Source organism: Artemia sp. Qi Xiang Cuo, chromosome 12, assembly GCF_049724085.1.
Source record: "Artemia sp. Qi Xiang Cuo chromosome 12, ASM4972408v1, whole genome shotgun sequence".
NCBI classification, from domain to species: domain Eukaryota; kingdom Metazoa; phylum Arthropoda; class Branchiopoda; order Anostraca; family Artemiidae; genus Artemia; species Artemia sp. Qi Xiang Cuo.
Genome location: NC_142805.1, coordinates 4038872 through 4057268, shown reverse-complemented (window position 1 = coordinate 4057268; position 18397 = coordinate 4038872). Strand labels below are relative to the sequence as shown.

The 18397-nt window shown below is 33.8% G+C and overlaps 1 protein-coding gene across 1 annotated transcript in view; it reads right to left on the bottom strand.

Annotated features, from left to right (window-relative positions):
* Nucleotides 1-6208: 6208 nt before the first annotated feature.
* The window catches only part of LOC148945672 (cytosolic 5'-nucleotidase 3-like), an 81456-nt gene continuing 69267 nt past the window's right edge, over nucleotides 6209-18397 (bottom strand). Inside the window, exons 6-7 of the mRNA XM_089097485.1 lie at nucleotides 17049-17087; nucleotides 6209-6437 (exon numbers count right to left, since the gene is read on the bottom strand). Coding sequence (XP_088953611.1) covers nucleotides 6330-6437; nucleotides 17049-17087 — 147 coding nt within the window. The 3' untranslated portion in view covers nucleotides 6209-6329. The remainder of the gene's footprint in view (nucleotides 6438-17048; nucleotides 17088-18397) is intronic.

The window sequence follows — 18397 nt, the reverse complement described above, 5'->3', positions numbered from 1 at the left end:
AAACTTATCGTAATTAATGCTTCAACGTAAAGCGAAAATTTTTCATTCTTCAATAGCTTAAACTCCGCATTTTTGGTCCACTAGATTACATTTTCATTTCTTATTTTATAGAATTAAGAGCAATGACATGAGAAGTGATTGAATTGGTTAAGACGAAAATTTCACAACCATATATATCTTCAGACACTAAGAAAAATTAATAAAAAACTTCAACGAAGCTCCTATTTCGTTCAAATCCTCTTTTTAAGCTCTTCTCAGGCCAGTTGTATATCATTAATTTAAAAAAACGAAAAAGAAGATTTATAAAGAAAAATAAAGGCCGTATTAAAATTCAAAAAACTTCAGATGTTTAATAAATATCTTCAGTAATTAATAAAAGCTTCATCTGCAACTTTTTAGTAGTGGGTGCCAAATTAAAAAAAAAGAAACGTGGGTAAAAAAAATAGGCTAAAAATGACATCATGACATCAAACAGCTTAAGAAGATACTTTTGTTTGTGAGTTATTGACATCAATAACTCACATATGACATCAAACAGCTTAAGAAGATACTTTTGTTTGTGAGTTATTTTTAGGTTTCAACCAATTTTTGATGTCAAATTTGTCAGATGTCAAATGGACGAAAAGCGATGTCAAATTTTACTAATCAGTTTTGCTTTTTTAATTTCACGATTTGGTTTGGCAGCACTAACCAACACTGCGCTAATTCCCAAATTTGAAACCATCAAAAGAGAAATCATTGAAACTTGTGGATTTAAGCTAAGAATAGATCAAAGATAGATTTAGGGGGCAAAAATGTTTTTATTTTGACATTTATACTTTAAATTTGGAAACTTCGTCGAGAATTGCTAAAGAACATTCAAAATAGGAATATATTCCTATTTTTCAATCAAGTTTGATCATTCTCTTACAAAAAGTAAAAAAGTGTTATATTTTGGCTCAGTGAAAGAACTGATCTAAGAGTAACGAATTTAATAATATAAATATCTTTTCCTTCTAATATTGTATGTTTCGGAGTAAACATAAACCTTAATGTGTTCAAACCAACATCTTTTGTATTTTTCTTTAAGTTTTCAAGAATTTATCGGCTTTCAACACACACTTTAGGCTATTAACACTTTATCACTGTTTCACTTTTTTCCAGTCTCTTCGAAGATTCACTTTGTATGTTCTGCAAAAAGCTTCTGTCAAGCTCTCGCTTTTGCGATACTAGAGAGTGGGAAATCTTCTGTCAACTAATGAAAGACTTTTTTTCAATATTAGTTTATTATCACTTTGAATTAGCTTTGCTTTGAAATCAGTATTCCTTTTGAAATGATATTAAAATTGAATTCAATTCGCGTATCCAAAACAAGTGAATTTCCAAATATCCAATTTTTTCTTTTTTAATATTTTTACCTCTATTACAAGGAAATTATTTTATAACACTAATTCAAACAAAACTAATTGGTTGATGATATATAGCTTTTATAACTGCAACTTTCCTAATTCCAAACAGAAAAGTCATAGAGGGGGGGGGGGGAAGGGGGTCGTTGAAAGACTTTTCAAGGGTTCATCACTCTGTAAAAAGCGGATTTTTGTATCAAAATATTTGTTTTTCATTAATTTTTAACTTCAATAGTAACAAAAAAACATGAGATCTTTAGAGATAGTAAGATCTTTGGATAGAACTACTACTACTACTAGTACTGAAAGCCCATCGTGGCATCAAACCCCCTGAGATCAACCCAACTACGCAAGCTCCTCCCACCTAATCCGGTCAGAGCATCAATTTAGACTTTCCTCAAACCCCATATGTTCAGAACTTCTCTCTTGAATCCCTTCCACGAAGATCCTATTTCGTTCAAATCCTCTTTTTAAGCTCTTCTCATGCCAGTTGTATATCATTAATTTAAAAAAACGAAAAGAAGTTTTCGAAAGAAAAATAAAGGCCGTATTAAACTTAATATCAGAAAAAATAGAAACCTACAGTAACTCAAACTCTAAACAACCAGAAATAACTATCAATGAAAAAATGAAACCCAAGACGAACATAAATTAAATAAACAATCATAGCAAACAAACAAATAATAGTTACTTATATAAATGAGTAAATAAATTTTAAAACAAGTGAGCTTAAATTGAATATGCAAATCCAGCTTGAAACGAAAAAAAAATCTTTATAAAGAAGAGTTTTATAAACTCTTGACGCTTTATAAACAAATTTATAAACACTCTTGACGCTTTATAAGAAGAGTTTTATAAACATTGACGCTTTACTGAAAACTGTTGTCTTGAACAGTCTTGAAAAGAACAACTGAATGTTTGATATATAGTACTTATAATTGATGAAAGATCATCAATTCAAGATTTTATTTCATTGTAATTTTGTTTTCATATTCAATGATGCAATAACCGGAAAAGAAAATATTTGTAACATAGTTCGTTTTCAGTTAAGGACCAATGACGTAATAGGCTTAAGACTTTTACAGATATCCAAACTCTTGTTTGTAGTGAAGCTATATTTGTCTTCAACAGTCTTGGAAAGAATTAAGAAAATTCAACTAAATATTTTATATATAATAATATTAATTGCTGAAAGCTCAAACAAAGTATCAAAGTAACAATAATTAAGTTCCGTGACTCAGAACCAAAAAAAGTTCAAATGAATTTACTGAAAAAAATGTGCATTGTCAGTTTAATATACATATGCTGATATTTATTCTCTAAAATTCCTTTATTCCTCTGCTCGTTTTGAGTTTGACTCTATTGTTTACTTTAATTTATGTTTGTTTTGGGTTTCATTTATTTATTGATACTGATTTGTGGTAGTTGTGTTTGGTAGATTATTTGATTCTATTTTTATTCATTTTTTGTTTAATGGAGTTCTTTATTTTTTTTTGAAAAACTTATTTTGTGGAAAAGTTTTTTTTAATTAATTTCTGGTCGTTTTATATTGAAATGGTCTTTTTCAAAGAAAAATACTGAGCCTCCTCTAAAGTTAAACAACCATCCCCTCCATAAAAACCATTAAATGCCCCTGGGCATAACTTACAACCTTTGCCCCTAGCCTCTGGTGCTTGTTTCAACCCCAAAAGCCTTGTTATATAATAGATAGATATAGATATACTTCCCACAAAAGCCCCATGAGCCCTGGACATTACAAATACTACGAAATATATAAAACATAATAATAAGTTCAAACACTTTTGAAAATAACACTACGATAGAAAACCCTCCCTATGTCTAATCCCCACACTCACAATTAGAGAGGGTTAAGGTGCGGAATGGTCCCTTCTCTTGTCCGATGTGTGGGGAGTCTGAAGATTTAGAACATTTTGTGTGTTATTGTGAAGAACTGAAGGTACTTAGAAGGGAAATTTTTAGGAGGGATGTCATGGAAAGAAGGTGTCCAAATTTCTAATATCCACTTTGCAACTATTTCCTATTTTATTTTCTAAACACCTTCTTTCCATGACATCCCTCCCAAAAATTTCTCTTCTAAGTACCTTCAGTTCTTCACAATAACACACAAAATGTTCTAAATCTTCAGACTCCCCGCACATCGGACAAGAGAAGGGACCACTCCGTACCTTAACCCTCCCTAAATACTTTCTTCTTCCCCCAAGCGGCATAAAATTCCCGCTTACTGATAAGACCCATTTTAAAGTATCATCTTGGGTGCCCAGATTTTAGATATATTTCTTCTCCCCAGGCTTCAGTAATTTTTTTATACATTCCAAGGGATTGTGACTTAACCTTCTCTTCTTGCCAAACCTGGATCCCTTGATCTTGTAGCACTTTTTCCAAAGCTTATGCAATCAATCCTGTTTCCACCCCAGGTCCAATGCCGTCGTTCCACCAGTCTGATAGACCAGAAATGTCTAGTATACTCTTAATTTGCACAGGCCAAGAATCTTTCCTTTTATTCAATAATATTTCATTAAAAGCATTTATGTTAACCGATAATGTGGCATAGCAATAATTTTGCGTGACAGGGAGATTAATGATAACATTAGAAGTTGTGATCATCCAATTTTAGAGCTCTTGAAGAAGTTGAGAGAAGTTGAGCTCTTGAGAGAAGTTGTGATTATACGGCATCACCTGATGAACTGGTACATGGTATGAACCTGATGAACTGGTACCTGACAGGGAGATTAATGATAACATTAGAAGTTGTGATCATCCAATTTTAGAGCTCTTGAAGAAGTTGAGAGAAGTTGAGCTCTTGAGAGAAGTTGTGATTATACGGCATCACCTGATGAACTGCTACATGGTATCATATCCCTTGCTGCAACTATTTTTAAATAACAGAAACACCCTTCCAAAACCAATGAACCTCAATTATAAACTTTCTGTAAGTATTGCATTAACAATCAGAAATACCCTACCTTGTGATGCAGCAGGTTATGAGAAATACAAAAAAAAAGAAATACCCTACCTTGTTCTGAATAGTCATTCAGAAATATCCTACCTTGTGATGTTATCAACAAATTCATTTCTAGGAATTCCGAGTACTTTGCAAATGGCATTCATTTCATTTAAAAACATAGACAATTTCTTTGGTAACTTGTTAGTAGAAGATTACACACTGGGAATGATCATGGGCAGTGGTGGTTCTGGCCTCTCTAGGACAGAATGTTGATTAGCACCCCCCCCCCCCCTGTTTCCCACAAAATTTTCATAGAAATTGTTTTCAATTTATTAATTAATCAATAATTGGGTTTTCGACTATTTTTGCCCTCTACTTTATTTTAATGCAAATTAAATTTTAATAATTACAAAGGGATTATAACTGTTAGATTATTAATCTGAAATTTTGCGACCCCAAAATTTCTGCGCCGGAGAAAGTGCCCCCTCTTTCCTCCCTAAAACTGCCTCTGCTCTAGTATCCCTCTCTTACTATATATCACCAGGGAAAACCTGTAGATAATCCTTTAAATGGTCAGTCTGCCTAAAGCAGTCATTTTTTTTGGAAGGGGGCTATAAAAGAGGCAGGGTTTGTTGGCAGGGTTTTTTTTAGCAAAAGGTTTATTCATAAAATAAGCTACCAGAGCAACCTAGCTTGTTAGACTAAAAAAAAAGCTCTACTAGCTTAGTCAAGCGAATCCATATTTCAAAAATTGATCAAAAGAACCAAGTAATATCCCAAAAAAAGTATTATAAGTAATTTTGACTGTATGGGCCTTTCTGTTTTTAGCAGTCTAAGTTCACTTATTACTGTAGAGTAATAAAAAAAGTGGATGTAAAACAAATATATTTTATAAAATTTCAGATGACAAATTTACCGATTTTTGAGACGAGTCACTTCTCAGGAGTCTCTTCAGAATCGCGTGGCTTTAAGAATTAAATAAAAAAAACGAATTTTTTTAACTGAAAGTAAGGAGCGACATAAACTTAAAACGAACAGAAATTATTCCGTATATGAAAGGGGCTGTCTACTCCTCAACGCCTTGCTCTTTACGCTAAAGTTTGACTCTTTATCACAAGTCTATTTTTTAAAACAAAAAAAAACTTTAGCGTAAAGAGCAAGGCGTTGAGGAGGATACATCCCCTTTCATATACAGAATAATTTCTATCCAAAATAAAATCAGCCCAAAAGAAGGGTTATTGAATAATTTGACAGCTTTAGAAGTTCCCTGCATAATAGTTAAGCCCTGCATGAAGCTAAATATCATCCACGTATGACAGTTTTCGTCTCTTCCTCTGTCCTTCAGTCGGATAACATTGCTCTTTGCCCATGACAGCATTACCATCATCAACAAGTACGTGTTTATTTTTCTCTATGCAGAATGCCTCCTTTTTCTTTAGGAAAATTGCCTTAAACTCATTCTAAGGACATAAACGATTGAAACTTCTTTTCTAACGCTTTCAAGAAAAAAAAACTGGTTTCATCATAAACTTAGTGATTTTTTCGCGCATTTAGTGACTTTTTTCCTTCGTGATTTAATTGATTTTATTTTTGACATTGTAGCAACCCTGCTTATGTTACGTGCGTCAACTTCCAGACAAAAAAAAAAACAAAAAAAAAAAAAAAAAAAATTCGATGTACCATCGAAGAGATAAAGAGAGAATACTTTCCTATAGCTTTATAACCTTTCCTATAAGTTTTATTAATTTAGACCTTTAAACCTTCCCAATAGGTTTTATTAATATATGGTGCAAAATTTACGCTTGCTTTTTTATTGTACAATGGCGACATGCATATATAAATTAGAAACACGTATATAGACCTTATAAATTCTCCTGAAAGGTTTTATTGAGAAAAAAAATACAAATCGTATACACATAATCATTAGATTACTGTATACAATAATGGTGGGCCATGATGACAATAAATAAATAGAAAAACTAATCAGACGTGACAGTACTCAAGATCTCCAGCGGTATATTGAATGTCTGGTCATCAGTCAAAACAAGGTCAAATGCTTCAAGAAATATTGGCAATCTTTCTTCAATCTAAAAAAGAATTTTTTTTTTCATCTCCAATAGACTACGTTTGAAATGATTTAAAAAAAGCAACAAAATACTTCCTTTTTTAGGCATTTTCAATATGTATATATTACCTTTTATTAAGCATAAGAAAAATAGAGAAATTACTTTCCTATAATTCCACAGTAGGAATTGTACCTTAATTTCATTGGTTTACATCTGCGACGTGTTTTCGTAAGCTCATCACAATATTCCCAGACTTCTTAAAACCAGATTAGTTTTTAAAATTTATATTTGACATTTAAAGGCACTAAAAAGCCAGAAAGCCGAACCTCATTTGATTAATGGTAGTGTGATATTAGTATGTAGATTATATGTTACTGTGAATGTCTGAAATCTGGTTAACGTCGACGTTCACCGGTGAATGTCCAAAATTCCTTTTTTTCTGCTTGGATTCAATTAGCTTTGCGAATCAGCTTTTTCAGTCTTTTACCATTAGATGTAAGCTCGGATGGTAAAAGTTAAAGTTAGGTTAAATTAAGATACAAATCTCAGAAATGGGTTAAAAACCTAACCTAACCTGCCACCATCAAACCTTGCATAAAACTGGAAAAGTTGACTAGCAAAATTGACTAAATCGAAGGAGAAAGAAAGGTATTTCAAACGTTCTCCAGTGAATGTCGATATTAATTCACGGCATTCACGGTGACATATATACTTATTTATCAAATTAGCATGTACTAATATTAATGGTAGCAAGTACTAATTTAGTGTTTTTTTTAAGTTTATTTATTTATTTAAAATCCATCGTTAATTGTTTAACCCAATTATTTAGAACCCATTATTTATTTGAAAAGCCATCATTATTTATATGAAAAGCCAAAACTCAAAAAGGACGAAGCATAAATAAAACGGGAAAAGAAAAACAGGACCATACAGAAAACGAACGTTTGACTCGCAGAATGGTCGAACGAATAAAATAGTGACAAATGGTAGCCTAATGCATCACACATGCATCTGTGTATGTGTGTTCCTGAGAGTTTTCTGTGTGGAATCTGTATATATGTATCTGTGTATGTGTGCTCCTGAGAGTTTTTTTGTGTGGCACGAATAAAATAGTGACAAATGGTAGCCTAATGCATCACACATGCATCTGTGTATGTGTGTTCCTGAGAGTTTTCTGTGTGGAATCTGTATATATGTATCTGTGTATGTGTGCTCCTGAGAGTTTTTTGTGTGGCATCTGTGTATATGCATCTGTGTATGTGTGTTCCTGAGAATTTTTGTGTGGCATCTGTGTATGTGTGTTCCTGAGAGTTGTTTGTGTGGCATCTGTTTATGTGTGTTCCTGAGAGTTTTCTGTGTGGAATCTGTATACATGTATCTGTGTATGTGTGCTCCTGAGAGTTTTTTGTGTGGCATCTGTGTATGCGCATCTGTGTATGTGTGTTCCTGAGAGTTTTTTGTGTGGCACTATAAGTTCAATATTAAAACGGAGAAAATCTCCTGCTGATTGCTCTTCATATCGGCCCATTACTATTTCTTGTAATACAAATAAATTAACTGAATATATGATTCTTCCCCATCTAACTAATATGACTGTTGTAGGAAAGAACGAGTTTGGTTTTTGGCCTGGGGTGGGTTGTCAGTATCTTCATCGTATTTAGCATCTCTTCTTCATTGCATTTTAGCATCTCTTCTTCATAAAAAAAACGATCGAGATAGGTCGGAAGTCTGAGACATTTTGTTTAGAGCCTTAATTTTGTTTTTTGCAAATGACGTCATGTACTATGTTAGAACATCATATAAGCATTTCTTATGACATCATATATAACATCATATAAGCATTTTCTCATATGATGTTATGCCTAGCATAAATAAGATTCTTGAGTTTCCAACGCATCACTTTTTTATATAATGTAATGTCTGTTGGAAGGCCAAAAAACGAAAATTTGCAGTTGCAGTTACTATAAATGATGATGACTCTTTGGAACCCACACCTGCACTATGAAACGTGATAAGATGTGAAAATCGACAACCTGGCCCATCAATTGCGACAACACCAATACGGGTAGCTAAAGCAAGGCCCATTGCTAAATTGTCTGAAATAATCAAAATCCAAAAACGGATCAAAAACGAAAATGAAGAGCAAAGACACGGGCGGTAAGAAGATACGCGAGAACGACAATTGAGTGTGTCAAAAATGAAAATGAAGAGTAAAGACACGCGCGGTTAGAAGAAAAGGGGCGGAGTACCAAAAATGAAAATGAAGAGCAAAGACACACGCGGTTAGAAGACATGCGACAACGAACATGTGAAAGAGTCAAAAATGAAAATTAAGAGCAAACCCACACGCGGTAAGAAGACTCGCGACACTGAACATGTGAGCAATTCAATGAAAATCAACCTGGACAGCGAGAATAAAAACGTGTCAAAATTGAAAAGGAGAGCAATGATAATTGGGTCTGGGATTTTGACATGGATAAGGCCATCAATACCTACCATACCTTAGTTTAAAAATAAAAGGGTTCGGCGATATATATTTCATAATGGACAAGCCGAGGTAAAACGAACCAAAAAAAAGGAAAATAATAGCGATGGCGATTGGATTTTGACATGGATAAGGTCATCAATGCCTACCATACCTTTGAAAATCAAAAGTATGGACTAGATAAATCGTTGGAAGAAGAAGAAACTTCTGTCCCACCACCTGAACAATTTAACGGAACAAAGGGTCAGCGATATTTTTTTCATAATGACAAAAGACAAGCCGAGACAAAAGAAGAGGTTTTTGTCCCACCACCTGAATAATTAAAAGAAACGTCATTTAAATCGTTGGAAGGAAAACAAACTTTTGTCCCACCATCTGAACAATTAAAAGAAACAAAGGTTCGGCGATATGTCTTCCATAATGACAAAAGACAAGCGGAGGCAAAAGTTAAAAGTCCAGTAAAAAAGATGTAATTTTACAAAAGCATTACTTCTAATTTAAGGTCAATTTGGACGTCTTGGCATCAAGAAAAGGCTCAAATTGCCTGCGTTTATAAACAAGCGACCATAAGAATCCATCTATAAAAGCCTGCCGAATGCCAGGGCACGGCGGGCCCAAAACACAACTAATACCCCTTTACAAGCTAAGGAAAATTAGCCTAGGATAACCAAAATTAACCTGGGGTAGCCATTTAGGCAAATTCACTGGCCCTGCTAATGATGTAGGCCTAAATCCACAAACCTCTGTACTGAAAAAAAGCTTTTAAATGACTTAGTTTCACCCAATCGTTTAATTTTCAATTACTCATGCTGTAAAAAAATTTCATTTAATTATATATCATTATATAAAATGATTGGAGAGTCAATTTTGTCTTCCGGTTAAATAATCATGTAGAAATATGCAGAAATCACGTAGAAATATAGAAATATAGAAATATAGAAAAATCATGTAGAAATATGTAGAAATATTAATGAGCATAAATCAACTGAAAAATCTCTTTAACATAGATCAATCGAAAATATTTAACAGTTGGTAGTAACAAACTGTAAGTAAGAAGCAACGCGCCTCAATAATAACCAAGATTCTAAAAAGTGGAATTTGAATATCAATGTATGTATCAAAAGAATCGGCTTATCATGATAATTCCAAATATATATGATTCATTAAGCTTAGTTTTACCCATATAAGGCTACAAACCAGAGAAAATTTACCAGATTTTCGAAAAAGCGGGGAAACATCCCCTAAACGTAAAGGAATCTTAAGTTGGTGTAAAAATCACACCATCAGATTCAGCGTACCAGAGAACCATACTGTAGAGGTTTCAGGCTCCTATCTGCAAAAATGCGGAATTTTGTATTTTTTTTTGCCAGAAGAAAGGTCACTAATGCGTTTACTCGTTTAATTTGTCAATTATTCATGGCGGAAAAAAACGGTTAAACGTTTCGGGAATGGGAATTTTTTTAAGTTTTTTTTTAGTTTTTTTGCCCAAATTTTTCTCCGGGAAAAGCTTAGTGTATAAAAATAAAAAGGTTGATTTTATTTTTCCCAACGTTCTTAAAATTTTTATTTTGGGAACAGGAATAAGAATATCTTTAGTTTCGTGATTTTGGTAATATTAACTTCCAGTATCAGCCAACAGAATATCCTTTCATATGGATTAGAAAAAAAAAACTGAACAGAAAAAAAAAATTAAGAAGAGATTTCACTTAACCAATAAACGAAAATTAAATTAAATAATCATATCGAAATATAAATAAACATAAATCGAACTGAAAAATCTCGTTAACGAAGATCAAACGAAAATATTAAACAATTTGTGGTAACGAACTGTAAGGAAGAAGCAACACGGCTCAATAGTAACCGAAACTCTAAAAAGCGGAATTTTAATATCAATAAATATATCAAAAGAATCAGCTTATTATGCTAATTTCAAATATATATGATTCATTAAGCTTAGTTACCCATAAAAGGCTACGAGCCTGAGAAAATTTGCCAGATTTCTGAAAAAGCGGGACCCCTCCCCTAAACGTCAAGGAATCTTAATGAAAATTACACCATCAGATTCAGCGTATGAGAGATCCACACTGTAGAGGTTTCAATGATTTTTTTTCAGAGGTGATCGTATCAACAATGGTCCTAGAACATCGGTAGAGGACTCATTTGGACGAAAATTTAAAGTGCTAATACCCTTGTTCAGCGACCAAATAGATTCGTGGGCACTTAGCCCCTCTCCCACGCACCGTTTTCCCCCAAAATCGTCGGATCAAAATTTTCAGATAGCCATTTAGTTTAGCCTAGTTGAAAAGTCCAAAATCATATCTTTAGAAATAACATGACTTCACACCCCCCCCCCCAGCCCCTGAGGATAGGTCTTAAAAATTTAAAATTTGCTCATTCTTTACGTATAATATTTGTTACTGGGAAGTATGCAGACCTTTATCGAAAGAAGGGGGAGATTTTGTACCTGCGATAGGTTTCCAAGAAGATAAATTTCCGTGTGGAGGGAAATTTCCGGGGATGAACTTTCCAGGGGAAACTTTACGCTGAGGAGGTTTGACAGAATTTTTATACGAAATTCTTTTTATTTGTCTCACTTTGTCTTTGCCTACTCACTTTTGCATGTGGAGATGTTCCGGGGGATATTTTCTGCGTGTTTGGATTTCCAGGAAATAGTCTCCACGAAAGTGAGATCTTCTGGAGTGATAACGATTAGAACTTAAAGTGTTGTCCAAATGAAAATGTGCGAAGGAGAATTTTTCAGTGTGAAACTTCCGCAAGAAATTTTACGAGGGGAAGGTGTATATTTTACATGAGAGGAACTTCCCAAGGAGGAATTTCCCGTGAAGAGAAAGAATTTTTCATGGAGGTTGAGCCAGATTTATCGGTATTATTTGAAAAACGATCAGAAACTAAATAAAAAAAAACAACTTTTTTCAACTGAAAGTAAGGAGCAACATTAAACACAAACCGAATAGAAATTATTCCGCATATAAAGGGGTCACCCCCTCCTCAATACCTTGCTCTTTGAGCTAAAGCTTCATTGTTTGTCCTATTTTTTTAAGAGCAACCCTGAAGCACAAGGGCCGTTTAATTAGAAAGAGAATCTTTTTTTAAAGTGCTGATAACTTTAGTGGGAAGAGCAAGATATTGAGGAGGGGCTAACCCTTTCTAACACGGAATAATTTCGGTTGGTTGTAAGTTTTAATGTTGCTCCTTACTTTCAATTGAAAAAACCTATTTTTTTACTTAATCAAACAGTTCGTGGTAACGAACTGTAAGTAAGGAGCGACCCGGCTCAATGGTAACCGAAACCCTAAAAAACGGGATTTTGATACCAATAGATATATCAAAAGAATCAGATTTTAATGCTGATTTCAAATATATAAGTTTTATCAAGTTTAATCCTACCCATCAAAAGTTACGTGCCTGAGAAAATTTGGCTGATTTTCGAAAAAAGGGGGAAAGACCCCTAAAAGTCAGGGAGCCTTAAAGGAAATCACACCATCGGGTACAGTGCTACATAGCGATTTACTGTACAGGTTTCAAGCTCCTAAAAGCAAAGACTGGGTACTTTCCATTTTTTACCAGAAGAAACTTTACGAAGACGGGTTTATTTTTTTTTTTTTTTTTTTTTTTTTTACCAGGGATGTACGTTTCAACCCAGTTGTCCTAGAAAATAGTGGGAGGGCTCATTGGAAAGGAAAATAAAATTTAGATTGCCCTTTTTAATTGACCAAAAAAAATGGAGGGCAACTAGGCCCCCTCCCACGCTCATTTTTTTCCCAAAGTCACCCGATCAAAATTTTGAGATAGCCATTTTGTTCAGCATGGTCGAAAATATGATAAAAATGTCTTTTAGGATGACTTGATCCCCCAAAGTCCCCAGGGGGAGGGCTGAAAGTTATGAACTTTACTCAATGTTAACATATAGTATTGGTTATTGGGAAGTATACAGACTTTTTCAGAGGAGATTTTTTCTGGTAGGTGGGGGAAGGAGAGTGTCGGGGGCTATATGGAAGGATCTTTCCATGAAGGAAGTTTTCATGGGGGAAGGGACATTGCTATGAAGGGGGCGCCGGATTTCCCAGCATTATTAAAGAAAAGATCAGGAATTAAATAAAAAAAAACAAGTTTTTCAACTGATCAACTGATTGTGATTAAGAGGTCATTTTTAAAGAACTGAAAAAAAAATTCGAACTATAGTTTAAAAGTTTAAAGAGCAGGGTATTGACTAGGGGGCGAACCCCCTAATGTACGTGTTAAAAATTTATGAATATAGAAGTTCGTTACGTAAGTTAATTCTAAGTTACGTATATTTATTACTAATAAAAACGTTCGTAAATAAAATTAAACAAGTTTCGAGAAAGCCATTTAACCAAATATAATATGCAAATTTTGTTTTAATTATTCATGTACGGTGAGCCAAAATAAAAACCTGCATTAATTCAAAAACGTTCAAAAATTAAATAAAAAAAACAAGTTTTTTTAACTGAAAGTAAGGAACGACGTTAAAACTTAAAACGAACAGAAATTATTCCGTATATGAAGGGGGCTGTCCCCTCTTCAAAGCCTCGCTCTTTACGATAAAGTTTGACTTTCTCACAACTCAATTTTTTTAAACAATAAAAAAACTTTAGCGTAAAGAGCGAGGCGTTGAGGAGGGGACAGCCCCTTTCATACACGGAATAATTTCTGTTCGTTTTAAGTTTTAACGTCGTTCCTTACTTTCAGTTAAAAAAACTTGTTTTTTTTATTTAATCTCTTTCAGAAGCCACATTCGCTTCAAACGATAAGATTTATTAATAAAAAAAAATCTAACATCAAACACCAAATCCGCCCCCCCCCCCCTTGCAAGGCTATATGACTGGGAATCCAGGGAGAAAATACAATCCAGAAATATACACTATTCAGAAACGATTTAGCTCAGATGTCTCGCAATGAAAATAGAAGCGTTTCCATGGTTAAATGTTCAGCTTGCTTTTGTTTCTTTTCAAAGTAGAAAATTTACTTCTATTCCCCGACTGGTAAAATTTTGAAAAAGGAGCAGAATCTCCTTGACAATTCACAAGATGAATTCCTAAACAAAAAACACAACAAATACAACTCGCTAATCCCTAAGAAAAATCCACGCCTTGTCGAGGAGGGGGAGATACGTATACTGTTTAAAAGTTAGGTCACAAGAAAATAGATAGATACATAAAACGACTGATTGATAGATAGGCAGATAGACAGATCGATAAACGTATGAAAAAAAAATGAAAAATAAAATCAAATAGATGAAACAAAACGAAGATTTTGTCAGCCAGTAGCAATGTATGAAAACGAAAACAAGCTAATATTTCGACAAGGTGAAAAAAAAGACAAAATCTAACCTTTTGAAGTGAACTCTACAAGAAGAGAAAATACACTGAATAAAAAAACTCAGCCAGAATTAATGAAAGACAATTCACCAATTGGATTGGACAAATATTCTTTGCTTAGCAATAGATTTTGCCTGCCTGCAACCTCGATTCTCATTCGAAATGCGGACGGGCTGCCTTAAATTAAACTGGGGGAAAATATTGATTGAATCGTTTAATGATTCAATCGTTTTAAAGATTAAAAACATTTTTGAGTCAGAAGTATTTTTAAAACAAACACCGATTTGGCTGCAGTATGACTAACAAGCACTTGTAGTAAAGAGTATTTTTTAAATTAGCATGGTTCCGCTGCAGCAATGGAAAAAAAAACTTTTTTAGTCAAGAATGTTTTGAAATAAACACGGTTCGGTTGCCGTAAAGAAAAAAACAACATTGCTTTACAGTGTAAGTTTTATGAAAAACCGGACAATTTCGAATTTTCACTCAATTTCTTTACAACTTATCTCAAAGCGTTGCAAACGCTGGTTATGAGTGCTTCCAAAATAAACACGACACGGCAGCGGAAATTCAAAAAACATCACGTTAATGTAGGCGCAATAAAATAGCGACAATTTCTTTAACTTGTCTTCAGTTACCTTAAAATTTAATTTTAGGTGTTGTTATTTGTGAAGTGATTTCGCACTAGGCTGGTGTAAAAGCCATCAGATTCATCGACTTGGAGGAGGTTACCAAGATCATCAAGAGCAAACTATTCAACAATTAAAAATATAGAATGGATACAAGCTCTGATCAAGCATGAAAGTTTTTCTAGGAAACATTTAAAAATTTGTTCTCAAAATATATTAATTGCTCATTTTGTTGCTGCTGTGTTGAGCTTTTTTGTAGCAAAGCATAAACGTAAGTGACGCGAAATCCAAATAAGAGCTTAAGTCTACTTACCAGTGAGTGCGTATTTTGGAAATATTTTTGGAAATAAACGTTTTTATTTCCAACGTGTTTATTTCCAATGTTAGAAAAAAACTTGTCTGTAACGCACATCTTTATTAAGTTGAGATTTATAGGAAAGCGGAAAATTTTTAAATGTTTTCGCATTATTTTTTGACTGTAACGAATAATCAGCTGTTCGTACAAATAATCTTTTTTAGACATTAAAAATTTGTAAAAATCCTTCTGAAAGGATGAAAACTCAATTTTATAATTATTTCTACGAGTGAGGAAAGGCGATATATCCCATTTTGAAAAAAAAAAAAAAAATTTTGAATATCCTGAAAAAAAGCAAGGTACAGACTAGAAAATAAAGACCGGATCTCAAATTTGAATAAAAAAGAAAAAAATATCCATAACATCTTTTGAATCCAAAGTAGATCAAACTAAAAATGAAACTAATTGGCTAGCAGAAGAATCTTGTCAAGACAAGCTCCAGAAAGCTTCAAGTCTACTTTGAAATGACTCTACAATCTGCTGCTACGCGCTCCACTGACGAAGAAATTGACAAAAGATCTATACGTAAGTGCGTCAAAATTAAGACAAATGTTGAAATGTTTTTGGCATAAATTTAGCTCTATGTGCATCCAGACAGTCAAAATACCGTATCTGTAATATCTCAGGAAAATCTATGTCAAAACACTACGTGCATGAAGGTTGTCAAAATGGTTTATATGCAATACCTCAGGAACGCCTAAGGGTATTAAGTTGAAATTCTCAGGGAATGTTGAGGGGGATTGTGAACTTAGTTAAAAGAAACCATGTGTATCTAGGTCATAGGAGGGTCATATCTGCAATATAACAAGAGTGTCAAAGGGTATTTGGTTGAAAGTCACAGGGGACGTTGAGGAGGATGTTACAATAAATCAAAGGACACTTTTGTGCATGCAGATCAATAAAAGGGCGTCTATCTGTATCTCACTAGATTAACGTTGGCTCTTGACTACTAAGTTCCTCATGTCCGTGAATTTGCTTAGCCATAAGTATGCTAGATTCACGGAGGCTGAACTTGCAGACTCACACCTTACGCGGTAAGCACAGCGAAAACGAAATTTTAGACTTTCTCGGTTAATTGAAACTTACAAAACCATATACGTCGTGAAAATTTAGGGAAAATTAGGAATTCACTTTTCAGCAACAAAAATATACTTATTTAATTTTCGTTATTACCAGGTCATAAACTGAAAATAACCGACAAAGAATAAGCTAAAAACATATGGTACCAATAATCTTAAGAAGGTAAGCTATCCTGAGAAGGTGAAGTTGTCTTAGGGAATCGACAGATCTTTAAGATCGACGAGGGCTGTAAAATTCAACAAACTAAATTTGCTTATTCATTCACACGGTCTAATGGGTCTACATTTACAAAAATGCGAGAGCAACCTTAAAAATTCTGGGTTACATAGTTTTCACACAACCAATAATTTTTTTTTTTAGAAAATCTTGGCTTTCAGGTAAGAATATATCTAAGATGAACCTGTGGGGTAAAACAGTTTTTATTTTGATGATCTTGGTGCTTTGGGATTTTTCCATAAACGGCATTCAGATTTGTTGATGTTGGCAACAATACCCGATCTAGAGCTTTCCGAACTGTATAAATTTACTCTAGAATAAAAAACAAAAACAAAAAACAATGACAGCCATAAACTTCCAATCTTTCTTTAAAATAGATGGCAGGACTATCACAAAGCATGGACATACGGAGAAACCGTAAGCAAAAGAAAAATTTACAACACCACTTAAAGGCACCCTCCATTTGCAACCAATAACATGGACTCCCTTTCCTCTGCAATTTCAACTTACCGAGTCAGCAACTTTCATACTTTTGGATCCTTCACGTCCCTTAAAATAAAAGCCGAATGAGCAAAATAGGATATTGAGACTAAGAACATCCTACCCTCCACCATCGCACAATGCCAAAAATTTTTCCCCACCTCGCGTAGCCTGGGAAGGACACCAAATCTCAAACAGAAAATTTTAGTTAGATGAAGTTGCCAAATCGATATATAAACAAAAAAGTGATTTTTTTTATAGGCTCAGGCAAGGCCGTACCCAGGATATTTTTTTCGGAGGGGGTTTTACTCAAAGATTTTTTTAGGGGGGGGGGGGGTTACACAGAAAAACCTCAAAAAACGCATACAAAATTTGTTTATATCCATTTTTGTTACGCTCCTGCGATTGAAATAAACATTTTGGGAGGGGTTCAAACCCCCATAACCCATCCGCTGGGTACGGCCTAGGGTTCAGGTCATTGAAAACCAGGGAAGTGGGTATTTCTATTCTTGTTTTTAAAAATAAAAGTTAATTTCTTTTGAAATCAAATTTTGAAAAAAAGACAACGTAGCTTAAAGTTCTGCTACCATCTGAAAATGAACGGCGAACATATAATGCTGTATGGAAGGAATCCCTTACACCGACCAACAAACCATCTTATTCTTAGAATTATATGTCTTTTAAATAAATTAAACGATTAACAATTGTGTATGTGTGTTAACAAAATTTTCTTAGAAATCGGTTCCATAGTTTTTTTTTCTTAAAACTGGCCTGTTGATATATCTGGCCACAAAAAGGATCTAAATAGATCACAGCTTTAAGGAATAATTTGTGTTTTTCTCAGGGTGGTCATGCGCAGGTCATGGAAAACCAGGGAAGTGTGTGTTTTTCTTCTTGTTTTGAAAAATAAAACACTACTGAAGTCTTCAATTGACTGTCTTTCGGATTTTATGTATTTCTTCACTGTCCTCGTTAATATTTTGATAATACAATTTTCTGCTGGAAATAAAACGTTTCCTATATTTTGGAAGATTGAAACCCAACGTTTGAAATGTCGTATGACATTTCAAGACTTGCTTGTTCTTTCAAAGCCTAAGAAAGAACAGGAAAATGAATTATCTAGCCAAGTGAATATACTGGGAATAAAAGCCGATTTTTGCCTAAGACTGCAATCATTTACAAGTTTAGACTTCGGAAAACTAAAGAAAGTCGTCTTTTATTATTACTCTTTTATATTTGCTTTTTAATATTACTTTTTTTTAATCAAGGATATGAAGCCAAAATATAGCAGAGACCATCTTGCCACATCAGATAAAAGGCTTGCTTAAAGTCGATGAACAGTTTGTATACTTTTGGCCAAATTCCAAATACTGCTTCAT